The 14308-nt window shown below is 19.2% G+C and overlaps 1 protein-coding gene across 1 annotated transcript; it reads right to left on the bottom strand.

The window, feature by feature from the left end:
* Position 1: 1 nt before the first annotated feature.
* Positions 2 to 1254, bottom strand: N7469_008982 (uncharacterized protein; the record flags this gene model as incomplete). The annotated part of the gene is made up of 3 exons (XM_056647900.1): positions 2 to 208; positions 604 to 687; positions 1162 to 1254. Coding segments are annotated over 3 exons (384 nt in total), but the record flags the coding sequence as incomplete, so codon positions are not given.
* Positions 1255 to 14308: the final 13054 nt, after the last annotated feature.

Raw genomic sequence — 14308 nt, 5'->3', positions numbered from 1 at the left:
ATTATTGAATAAAAAAGTCTTCCAATATCAGTCGGTTGCTTCTCTCTGTGAAATTGTTGTTGATAGCAATCAAATTTGGACTGCAGAATCTTCCAATAATAATATATTCAATCAATTCTATTTCTATCTTTATTATTATCTCTTCAGTCTGGATTATCAAAATATCGAAGTTTCTTTGATGGACAGAGAATAGTTGCAATAGTATATACTGAACTATAAAATTCACTGTCTATCTCTCTATAGTATTTACTAAGTTTTATATCTGCGGCTTCAAGTGCTGATAGTATTTTCTTTTTCCAAGAGACAGATTTGTATTGTAGTTTCTTCTTTACAAGATCAAGATAATTAAATAGTTTATTATAGATATTGAATATATAATGAATAGTTATATCTCTGGTTTTTGATAATATATTTATAAAATCAAAAAATAGTTTAGTGAGAAAAAAAAAAATACTTAATCTATCGCTATTTCTTTTGACTAAACTTGAATTATATATAGTAATAGACAATATAGTATTGATCAATATAAGATTGAAGCTTTTTTGCCCGATTCAGTATTAAAAAAATAAAGTTTCATTATATATAGATATTCTGGATAGAAACAAATTGTAACTCTATTGTTTGAATATTGAGAAAGATTTTTTGATACTGTGGACTAGCATTAATAAAGACAGCAAAATCTCGGATCTAGTATTGATATAAAAGAATAAAAATTAGTATTTCAGCTGAAAACTAAAATAAATAGTATTTCAGCTGAAGATCAGAATCAAAAGTATTTCGGCCAAAAAATAGAATCAGAGATATTTCGGCTGAAAACCAGAATAGAAGATATTTTATCTATCTTTTGAAGAGTCTCAACAATATCTGGATAGTATTAGATATTTGACTATTATAGATACTATAGAGTATCTTTCTATATAGTCTCTATTTTATTATTGATTGGATTCGCTTTCAATTTTCCAAATAGTTTTCTAAAACTCAATTGTATAATATAAGTAATATATAAAATACAGAATAGTTGATTCTTATCAAGTATTAGCAACTGATCAACTTTCTGGATAGCTATTATTATTATATTGTTGTTTGATATATTATCAGTAGTTATTGAGAGTATTCTATCTATAATATTATATTACTGAAGAATTTGGATCACAGTTTCACCAAATAAATATTATAATACAAACTCTCTAATAGCTCAAATCCAAGAAGAATTTTGCAGTAATTCCAATCTTGATCAAGAAAATATCCAATTATCACTATAAATATCTATAAAAAAGAAGATATCCAGTAATTTAGTATAATTGATAACCGATTTCTTTTTGGAAATCTATTGAATATATTTGACTGCTTTTTCTGTATATCAATATCGAGAAGATATCGGATAATATATACAAAGAATATTTCTAGATTTAATTCACTAAATTATACAGTTTGGAAGAATTTATAGAAGACCGGATAGTCAATAATTCAAAATAGAAGACAAGTAGTAAGACCGGATAGTCAATAATTCAAAATAGAAGACAAGTAGTAGTAATCAAATTCAGTATTTTTTGATGAAGAAAATAGATATTGAAATATATTTGAGACTATTGTAACTAGATAATAGTGATATTAGTAAGATTTAGTAAGAAATTGATTGACTAACTATATTTACTGAATCTTGTATTATTTGATCAATCTCTTTTCTAGTAACTTTCTGTTACTGATATTCTACTTCTTTGAAATAATAAAGAAATATAAAAATATCTAAATATTTAGTATCTAGATATATAAATATTGTTTTACAATATTTATATATAATTTTAGATTACTCTGTTCACTTATATACTATTTGCTCAAAGCTTTGCCAGATATCTGAAATCTTTTTGCTATTCCAATAAATATTGTTTCTCTTCTATTGTTTACTATATTCAGTTGTAAGCTACTATTCAACAAATTGTTTCCGAGAATCTTTTATATCGGAATAAATCTTATATAAAATCCAGATATATTGTGATATAGATCCAATATATATAAGATCTTTTGGAATATAAGCTGGTTGAGACAACAGAAAAAAGAAAATCGAATTTGAATAGATAGTTGTTTGGCTGTTTGGGAATTCTGATATTTTAGAAAAACTATCTGATAGTAAAAGATCAGAATCAATAAGAAAATCAGAGTAAAGAAATATATATAATTGAGATATTATAAACTATTCTAGCATAGAATATTATAAACAGAGTAATAAAAGAAAAGCAGAGACTTACAATTTTTTTTTCCAAATTGTAATCTTTGTGGCTGGAAACAACACAAAATCAATATATTACAAAGTGATAATTAGTATCTAATTGGTCAGATAGATAGTCAAATATAGCTATAGAATAGCTATCCATAGATACCCGCGGATACCCATTCTATAGCTGCATTATAGCTATATCGCCTATATCCTTATAAATATTATCAAGAAATTAGTGTCTTTAAATTTGAATCACTTTAAATAATTATATATAAATATTTATTTATTTATCAGTATTTAGAATATATTGATTTTTCAGTATTTTATACTATTTTTTAAATTTGCAAAATATTAATATTAAGTATTAAGAATATATATTATAGATTGTTATCAGAAATTCTTTACAAAGTCCATTATAAAAAATATATATTTTCAAGATCAGCTTAGCTTACAACTACAAATCTCAAAATTATATATCTTTATAACAGATAAAATTTATAAAAAAATGATAATTTAAATAAATAGAGACTGAAATTTATAATTACAATATAATTTCTTATAATTATCCAATAATTATAGCATAAATACTGAATTGTATTAGTAAAACTGGAATATATATTTTCAAACAACAAAAAATCAACTTATATAGGCTGTATAATTACTATATAGATAGCCAAAAATTGATAATTAAGCGAAATTTATACTAGTGCAGCTACAGTGCGGGTACCCATGGGTACCCATAGATACCCGCAAAAATTGCGGCCATGGAAATAATCTGATACCCATAACCGCGGTTATGCCGCAGCCTAAGTGAAGCTATAGAGTTTATCTCTGTCGGTGAAGCTACGGATATTTATACTTCGAATCCGATTCGACACTGCTTCTTTCTCGAAGAAGATATATAAGAAAAAGATTGAATGACTTTGCTTATATTATCCTGATTGCTTGAAGATTCTTTAAGAACCAGTCTCTTTGTATATTCTACTAAATGATTGAATTGATCTTCTGTTTTTTTTCTTCTATTATTCTCTTATTTAGTCAATAAGTGCTAGATTGTATTTTAGTACTGTTACAATTCTGATTTTTCTTTTTTGACTATTTGAGAAAAATAATAATATTCTCAATCTGTTGCAATTCTATTGCTGATTCTGAGATCTCTATTAAAACTGTATTGATAATCTAGCAGAGATTGTATTTGATTTATATTCAATCTGATTCAATCTCTGAGTCTAAGATTGAATCAGTATCTAAGATTGATACTAGAGAAACTATTTATAATAAAACAATTAGTCTGGATATCTCAATTCAAGAATAAGTAAAATAAATCAATCTTGAATCAATAGTAGAATATTTTAATAAGATTGATAAAAATAAAAATAAAGTATTCAATTTTTTTGAGTAAATTTTTAGAAAATAGAGATATCAAAAAAAAGTATTTTAGAAAATAATTGAAAACAAAAAGTATATTAGATTTTTTGAAAAAGAGTTCAAACAAAAATTGATTTTTTTATTCTATTTTGATATCAATTTGTATCTGAAATTTAATAGAATCAAGAATATTAAAATTATAAATTTTATTACTAAATTTATATAATAGAAATATAAATTCTGGATCAATAGTTTAAATATTATTTTTGAAAATAATTTTAATATTTATCAAATAGATAATATTAAAATCAATAAAATAGTATAATATCTAGATATCTATTGTCAAAATAAATAGATATTATATTATATTCAAAAATAATATAATTTGATTATAAATATATAAAAATATTTTTTAGAATAAATTCAAAATTTTATTTATAATATATAGAATTTTAAGAAAAATATTTATATTAAATATAATAAATTTTGACAAAAATTCAAAAAAAGTCTATAAAATTTTTATAATTAATTCAAAAACTATAAATACTATTTGATATTTATATTTGAGAAAAAATATATTATATAATTTTGATTTAAATTGAATCAATATTTTATTATCAGAATTGAAAACAATATATATTTAGTTTCTATTACAAAAAAATAATAGATTAATACTACTGAAAAATATTAATATTTTATAAATAAAAAGAAATAGTATCTAAAATACAAATATAATAAAAAAAATAATAATTATTATTCTAATTATTTTTGAAACTATAATCAATTAAAATATTTTTTAGATCAATCAAATCAAAAAAATAATAATTTATTCTATTTTTTGAAATAATAAAAAATCAATTATAAAATAGATTCAAATTCTTTTCAAAATAGTTATCTGTTTTCAGATTCTAGAAAAAGATTTTTCAATATTGAATACTATAATTATAGACAGAAAAATTATATATATTCAGAATATTCTAAAATTCAGCAAATCTCAAAAATTCAACAAATAAAAAATAATTTAATTATAAATCAACAAAAAAAAATAAAAAATCAGAATAGATTCTGCAGATTTAGATTTATATTTTCAAATAGAAATAATTGTATAAATTTATATTCCAATCTATATTGGAAATAATATTGAAATATATATAAATCTAAATATATATATAAAGATTGATTTGATTAGTATTGAATTTGCAAAAAAATATTAGTTTCAGAAAATAGAATTTATAGTATCTATTTTCAAAATTGTTGAAAACAAATAAATATCTATTTATAATATTTGAACTATTTCTATTATTTTTAAAGATTTAAAAAATATCAAAAAAATTATAAAATAATTCTATATTGTAATTGATAGAGGTCTAAAATTTGATAAATCTTTAATATTTTTATCTAATATAATTTTAATAAATTATTATATTATATTAATTCTATAGCAAAATTATTAATACTTCAAAAATAAATTATTTAAAATAGAGATATTTATAGTATATCAATTTAATAAAATCTATAGAAAAAAAAATCTATATATATATAATTCTTCAATTCTCAAAAAATAATCTAATATTCTCTGATAAAAATAAATATAATTCAATAATAAATTGAGATCAAATTTTTTTAGAATTTATAGAATATAAAAATATATTCTAAATATAGAATTTATAGATTATATTATCTAGAAAGAAAACAGATTATAAAATTGAGTTTCAAAAAATATTATATCTTTTTATAAATCTATATATTCTTTTTTATAAATAGAATTGAAAATTCTATAAAAATATTTTGATAAGAATCTAAAAAATAGTTAAATCAGATTTTCTATAAATTCTGCTAAAATTTTTATTTTGTTTATTCTTGAAAAAAATAAAGATTTTTGATTATATATCAATTACTGAGAATTGAACAAGATTTCTGTTAAAAACAGATATCTTTTATTTTTTATTTCAGAGATTTTTGATTATCTATTAGATATTATATTCTTTAATAAAATAGATATTTAGAATATATATTACTATATCAGAATCAACAAAAATAAAAAATAGAAAATTATATTGTATATTTATTATAGATATTATAAATATATAATTATATTATTTGATTTTATTAATATTTTAGCAATATTTTAGAACTATATCTATACAATATTTGTAGAATTATGAAATATTATTTATACTGTATATCTAGATAATATATTGATCTTTTCAAGAATCTGCAAAGAATATATAATTTATTTTCGAAAAAATATTCAAAAAACTACAGAAAATTTAATTTTTTGAATTTATTATAGATTGACAAAAGATAGTTATAAATTCACAATAAATTGAGATTATTTTGAGATAGAAACTATTTCAAATCTACTATAATATATAGATATTTCTGGATTTCTATAATTTTTATTGATAATTTATTTAAGATTATTTGTTTATTATTTTATTTTTTATTGAATTTTTGAAAGAGAATAAAAATAGAAAAAAATCAGAATTTGTATAATTGAATAAAAAAAAAATATTTTATATTCTATTTGAGATATTTACAAAAATACTACTGCTGCAATTTTTTGATTCTGCAAAATCTATTTATATAGAGATAAATATCTTTAGATTTAATATAGTAGAAATATTATTTCAATTATATAAAAAAAAATATTTAATTATATTCTGATTAAAAAAATTTATATCTACAGAATATAATTATACTATCTCAGATCAAAAATTATATATTATTATATAGTTCTTTAAATACTGACAATAATATTTTGAAAAAAATAAATATTATATTGAGATTCTTTTTGATTATAATAATTTGAAATTGTTTATACAATAATTCAAAATCAATAAAAAATAGATCAGATAGTATCTATATTTAATTCTATTTAATTTTGTTATTTTATATCAATTAAATAAGATAAATTCTGCTGATAAATTATCTCAAATTTCTAGAATCAAGAAATTCTTTTCTATTAAGAAAATATTGAAATCTTTTTGTAATTAATTCAGATTCAAAACAATAATAATTATTCAAGAATTATTTACAATTAATAAATTATTTAAGAAAAAATATAAAAAAAAATATTTTATATTCAGTAAAAACTGAAATATTAATCTATAGAGAATTATAGAATATAAATATTTGTTTTATTAATAGTTTGTTCAATAATTCAATTTATAAAAATATTGTATATATAGAATATATTTTTTATATAAATTAGATACAAAATATAGATAATAGAAATAATATTATTGATTATATAGATTATTTTTGAACTAATTCTAATAAAAATTAGACTGAAAATAATATTAATACAGAAAATATTTAAATCTTTTGTGAATCAGATATATTTTAGAATATAGAGATTAATAATATATTTATAGATTTTTATAGAATAATTATTATAGAAAATCCAGATCAGAGAAATAATATAATTATGTATAAAGAATTGAATTATATTTAATTTGTATTTTCTAGAATTGTATTGATTATAATAATAGTCAAAAATATTTTATATAAAAAAATTTTAGAAAAATTAGAAAATTTTGTTGTTTGATTATAGTTCAAAAATATTACAATTTGCAAATAAAAAATTATATTATTAAAAAACAAATATTAAAAAAATATTGACATATAAATTCAAAAGAATTACTCTATTATACTAATAAATTATATATTTCTATTGCTGGCAATTTGCGATCTCAATTAATTCAGATTTGTTATAATAATTTTTTAGCAGATTATTTCAGAAAAATTTGTATAATTGAACTATTTCAATAGAAATATTATTGGAAAAGATTTCAGAATAAAATATAAAATTATATTATATTGTATACAATCTATTAAAAAATCAAAACTCTATAGTATTGATTTTATAAATAATTGCAATTATTCTCTGTTTCTCAAAAATTTTTTATAGAATTGATAATAAATTTTATTATAGAACTATCTAAAATAGATTATCAAAAGAAAATAATTAATATTATTTTTATTATTATTAATAGATTTATAAAATATTCTCAATTTATTTCTATATTTATCATAAACAATATTGCTGAATTTATAGAATTATTTTATAATCAAATTGAATTAGAATATAGAAATCTAAAAAGAATTATATTAGATTGAGAATCTGTTTTTATCAATAAATTCTAATCAGAATTATACTATTATTCAAAAATTAAATTTCAATATTCAATTATTTTCTATCTATTTTTATAAACAAATAATATACAAATTGAATTCAATTTTTTTAAAATAGTTCAATTTGTATATAATAATACTACAAATCAAATAATTCAAGAAATTCTATTCCAAATTTTTATAGATATCAATTCAAATTTTTAATTCTGCAAAAATAGTAAAAAAATAAAAAAATTCTTAATAAAACTATAATTGTTATAACTACAAATTATATACAAAAAAATTCAGAAAGTAATATAAGAGATTCAAAAATAATATCAGAAATATTATAACAAAAAATATATTTCAAAGAAATTCCAGAAAAATAAATTGATCAAATTATTTATCAAAAATTTATATTTCAAAAATTAAATAAAAAAGTTTCTATTTCAATAAATTGATCTATTTCAAATCTGAAAATAAATCAGACTATAAATATATTGATTGTAGCTATTAGATAAATATAAAAAATTGTATAATATATTTTTTGTTTCTTTTCTAAATAAATAGAATATAAAACAAAAAATAGATAAACTACTATTATTATTAGATCTAGATAAAAATAAAGAATAGAAAATTAAAGAAATTCAAAATAAAAAACAAATATAGAAAGAATTCTATTTCTATATCAAATAGAAAAAATAATTTTTCAAATACAATATATAAAAATCAGAGATTTATATAGATAATATTTACAATATTATTTATATCTATCAAAAATAAAAAAACAAAAGAAAAATAATTATCTAAATAATTTGATTCTAAAAAAATATAAAAAAATATATCTAGAAAATAATATATTAATTCAATAGATAATTTTGAATATCTATATAATAATAGTATAATAAAATCTTGACAATTTCAACAAAATTATATTTGATTTCTATTCAATTAATATATTTTTTGTCTTTTTTAATACAATAAAAATACTAATAATAATAGTATTATTTTTTTTGAATATTCTAAAAATTATTTTTAATTAGATTTTGACTATTTTGTGATAATATCTATAAACAATTTTCAATAAATAAAATATATATAGTAAAATCTATTTTCTTTATCTTAGAGTAATAGTTCAAATAGAGAATTCTAAAATTCTCTAAAAATATAATTATTATTTTATAAAATTGTTTAATACAATTTTGATAATAAATTAAAAATAATAGAGATTCAAGAATAATTTGAATCTATTTTAATAAATAATTATAATTATATATATCTCTATAAATAATTATAGACAACAATTAGTATATCAAATAATTCTTTATATATTTATTATATTTTGAATAATTACAATTTATACAGCAATTGGAACAAAGAAAAACAATATTTAATTTATTCTTTTTTGAAAGACTTGATCTATAAAATCAAATAAATATTGCAAATCTTGGCAATATTTGTTGACTATCAATCTAGAGAAACTGAAATTAAAGATATTTCAGTATAGAGATTTATTTGAGATAAAAACAAAATCTAAAAAATCTATATAATATAATAAAATTAGCAATATAGAATAAATTGATATAGAAATCTTTTATCAGAATTAAAGAATTCTTTTCAGAATCTGAAGTAAAAAAAAGATCAGATAATATTGTTTGAATAAACTAGAATAAATTGATATTTTTATTTTAAATTGAAAAAACAGAAATAATAGAATCAATATTAATTCAAATATAATTGATAGATATAAAATACAAATTTTGAGAAAATTTATTAATATTAAAAAAATAAATAGAAATTATTGATTCAGATTCTTATTCTAGAGATTCTATATTAGAATAGCTATATCAATAAATTGAAATCTTTAACAAAGAAAAAATATTTCTCCAAATCTGTTTAGAATTGTATCAGATTATAATAAAAAAAACAGAGATAGAATAAAATAAATAATAAATATGTCACAGGATCCCTGACAAAGGATCTGAGGGATGATACAGTGAAGCTATAGAGCTTACCTCTTTCGGTGAAGCTACTGATCTTCATGCTTCATATCCGATTCGATACTGTTTCTTTCTCGAAGAAGGTATATAAGAAAAAGATTGAATGACTTTGCTTGTATTATCCTGATTGTTTGAAGATTCTTCAAGAATCAATCTCTTTGTATATTCTATTAAGTGATTGAATTGATCTTCTATTCTTTTTCTTCTATTATTTTCTTATCTAGTCAACAAGTACTAGTTTGTATTTTAGTACTGTTACAATTCTGATTCTTCTTCTTTAACTATCTGAGAAAGATAATGGTATCCTCAATCTGTCGCAATTCTACTGCTGATTCTGAAGTCTCCATAAAAACTGCGCCGATAACTCGATAGAGATTGCGCTCAATTTGTATCCGATCCGATTCTATCTCTGAGTCTGAGATTGAATCGGTATCTGAGACTGATATAGAAGAAGCTGTTCAGAATGGAACAACTAGTCTGGATATTTTGATTCGAGGATAAATAAGACAAATCAGTCTTGAATCAATAGCGGAAAATTCTAGTGAGATCAATAAAGATAAAGATAAAGTATTTGATTCTCTCAAACAAACTTTTAGAGAATAGAGATATTAGAAGAAGATACTTCAGAAGACAATTGAAAGCAAAAAGTATATTAGATTTCTTGAAAAAGAGTTTAAATAAAATTGGCTTTTTTATTCTGTTTCGGTGTTGATTTGTATCTGAAATTCAATAGAATCAAAAATATCAAGATTATGAATCTTATTATCAAATTTATATAACAAAAATACAAATTCTGGATCAACAGTCTAAATATTATTTTTGAAGATGATTCTAGTATCTATCAAATAAATAATATCAAGATCAATAAAATAGTACAATATTTAGATATCTACTACTGAAATAAATAGATATTATATTGTATTCAAAGACAATATAATTTGATCACAAATATATAGAAATATTTTTTAGAATAAATCCAAAATTTTATCTATAATATACAGAATTTTGAGAGAGATATTTGTATTGAATATAACAAATTTTGATAGAAATTTGAGAAAAATCTATAGAATTTTTATAATTGATTTGAAAATTACAAATATTATCTAATATCTATATCTAAGAAAAAATATATTGTACAATTTTGGTCTAAATTGGATCAATATTTTATTATCAGAATTGAAAACAATATATATTCAGCTTCTATTATAAAAGAATAATAGATCAATATTACTGAAAATACTAGTATTTTATAAACAAAGAAAGATAGTATCTAAAACACAAATATAATAGAAAAAATAATAACAATTATTCTAATTATTTTTGGAACTATAATCAATCAAAATATTTCTCAAATCAATCAAATCAAAAAGACAACAATTTATTCTATTCTTTGAAACAACAAAGAATTAACTATAAAATAGATTTGAATTCTTTTTGCAGTAATTATCTGTTTTCAGATTCTAGAAAGAGATTCTCCAATATTGAATACTATAATTATAGACAGAAGAATTATATATATCCAAAATATTCTAAAGCTCAGCAAATCTCAAAAATCCAATAAATAAAGAATAATTTAATTATAAATTGATAGAGAAAAAACAAAGAATTGAGATAGATTCTATAGATTTAGATTTATATTCTCAAATTACAAATTTATATTCTGATCTATATTGGAAACAATATTGAAATATATATAGATCTAGATATATATATAGAGATTGATTTGGTTAATATTGAATTTGCAAGAAAATATCAGTTTTAGAAAACAGAATTTATAGTATCTATTCTCAAAACTGTTGAAAATAAATAAATATTTATCTATAGTATTTGAACTATTTTTATTATCTTCAAAGATTCAAAAGATATTGAAAAGATTATAAAACAATTCTGTATTACAGTCAATAGAAATCTGAAATTTGACAGATCTTTAGTATTTCTATCTAATATAATTTTAATAGATTACTGTATTATATTAGTTCTATAATAGAATTATTGATGATTCGAGAATAAATTATCCAAAATAGAAATATTCATAGTATATTAGTTTGATAAAAGCTACAGAAAAAAAATCTATATATATATAATTCTTCAGCTTTCTGAGAATAATTCAGTATTTTTTGGTGAAAACAAATATAATTCAGTAACAAATTGAGATCGAATTTCTCCAGAATTTGCAGAGTATAAAAATATATTTCAAATACAGAATTTATAAATTATATTGTCTAGAAAGAAGATAGACCACAAAATTAAATTTCAAAAGAGTATTATATTTTTTTACAGATTTATATATTCTGTTTTATAGACAGAGTTGAAAACTCTATAAAAATATCTTGATAAGAATCTGAAGAATAATCGAATCAGATTCTCTATAAATTCTATTAGAGTTTTTATTTTGTTTGTTTCCAAAAAAGATAGAGATCTTTGATTATATATTAATTACCGAAGATTGAATAAGATTTCTATTAAAAACAGATACTCTTTATTTTTTATCTCAGAGATCTTTGACTATTTATTGAATACTAAATTCTTTAGTAAGATAAATATTCAAAATATATATTATTATATCAGAATTAACAAAGATAAAGAATAGAAAATTATATTTTGTATCTATTATAGATATTATAAATATATAATTATACTATTTGGTCTTATCAATATTCCAGCAATATTTTAGAGCTATATCTATATAGTATTTACAGAATTACTAGATACTATTTGTATTGTATATCTAGATAATATATTGATCTTTTCAAGAATCCGCAAAGAATATACAATTTATCTTTGAAAGATATTCGAAAAACTATAAAAGACTCAATTTTTTGCGAAGTCTGCTAAATATATATTCTACTAATCTAAGATTGAGTTTCTTGGATTTATTATAGATCGACAAAAGATAGCTATAGATCAACAATAAATTGAGATTATTTTGAGATAGAAACTATCTCGAATCTATTATAATATATAGATATTTCTGGACTTCTATAATTTTTATTGGTGATTTATTCAAGATTATTTGTTTATTATTTTATCTTTTACTGAATTTTTGAAAAAAAGTAAGAATAGAAAAAAACCAGAATTTATACAACTAAATAAGAGAGAGATAAAAATATTTTGTATTCTATTCAAGATATTTATAAAAGTATTGCTACTACAATTCTTTGATTCTGTGAGATCTATTTGTATAGAGACAGATATCTCTAGATTTGATATAGCAGAGATATTATTTCAATTGTATAAAAAGATATAGTATTCAGTTATATTCTGGTTGAAAAAGTTTATATCTATAGAATATAATTATACTATCTCAGATCAAGAACTATATATAATTGTATAGTTCTTTAAATATTGATAACAATATTTTGAAGAAAACAAATATTGTATTGAGATTCTCTCTGATTATAACAATCTGAAGTTGTTTATATAGCAGTCCAAGATCAATAGAAGTCAGATCAGATAGTATTTATATTTGATTTTGTTTGATTTTGTTATTTTGTATTGATTAGATAAAATAAATTCTGTTGATAGATTGTCTTGAATTTCTGGAATTGAGAAACTCTTTTCTGTTGAGAAGATATTAAAATCATTTTGTGATTGATTTGGATTTGAAATAATAATAATTATTTAAGAATTGTTTGTAGTTAATAGATTATTTGAAAAAGAATATAGAGAGAATATTTTATATTTAGCAAAAACTAAAATATTGATCTATAGAGAATCGCAGAATATAGATATTTGCTCTATTAGTAATTTGTTTGATGATCTGATCTATAAGAGTATTGTATATATAGAATATATTTTCTATATAAATCAGATACAAAATATAGATAACAAAAATAATATTATTGATTATATAGATTATTCTTGAACTGATTTTGATAGAAATTGGATTGGAAATAATATTGATATAGAGAGTATTCAAATCTTTTGCGAATCAGATATATCTCAGAGTATAGAATTTAATAATATATCTATAGATTCTTATAGAATAATTGCTGTAAAAGATCTAGATCAGAGAAATAATATAATTATTTATAAGAAATTGAATTGTGCTCAATTTACATTTTCTAGAATTGTATTGACTGTGATAATAGTCAAAAATATTTTATATAAAAGAATTTCAGAAAAGCTAGAAGATTTTGTTGTTTGATTATAGTTTGAAGATACTATAATTCACAAACAAAAGATTGTATTATCGAAAAACAAATATAAAGAGAAATATTGGAATATAAATCCAAAAGAATTGCTCTACTATATTGATAGATTATATATTTCTATTGTTGACAATCTACAATTTAGATTGATTCAGATCTATTATAATAATTCTTTAGTAAATTATTTTGAAAGAGTTTATATAATTGAGCTGTTTCAATAGAAATACCATTGAAAAGAATTTCAGAATAAAATATAAAACTATATTGTATTGTATACAATTTGTCAAAAAATCAAAATTCTATAGTACCAGTTTTATAGACAATTGCAATTATTTTCTATTTTTAAAAAATCTTTTGCAGAATTGATAATAGATTTTATTATAAAACTATTTAAAATAGATTACCAAAAGAAAACAATTGACACTATTTTTGTTATTGTTGATAGATTTATAAAGTAT

The sequence above is a fragment of the Penicillium citrinum genome (genome assembly GCF_028827155.1).
Source record: "Penicillium citrinum strain IBT 23319 chromosome Unknown utg000008l:1.0-2707905.0:1.0-2709502.0, whole genome shotgun sequence".
In the NCBI taxonomy this organism is placed as follows: domain Eukaryota; kingdom Fungi; phylum Ascomycota; class Eurotiomycetes; order Eurotiales; family Aspergillaceae; genus Penicillium; species Penicillium citrinum.
Note: the sequence above shows the minus strand (reverse complement) of the source record. Positions and strands in the feature narration are given on the sequence as shown.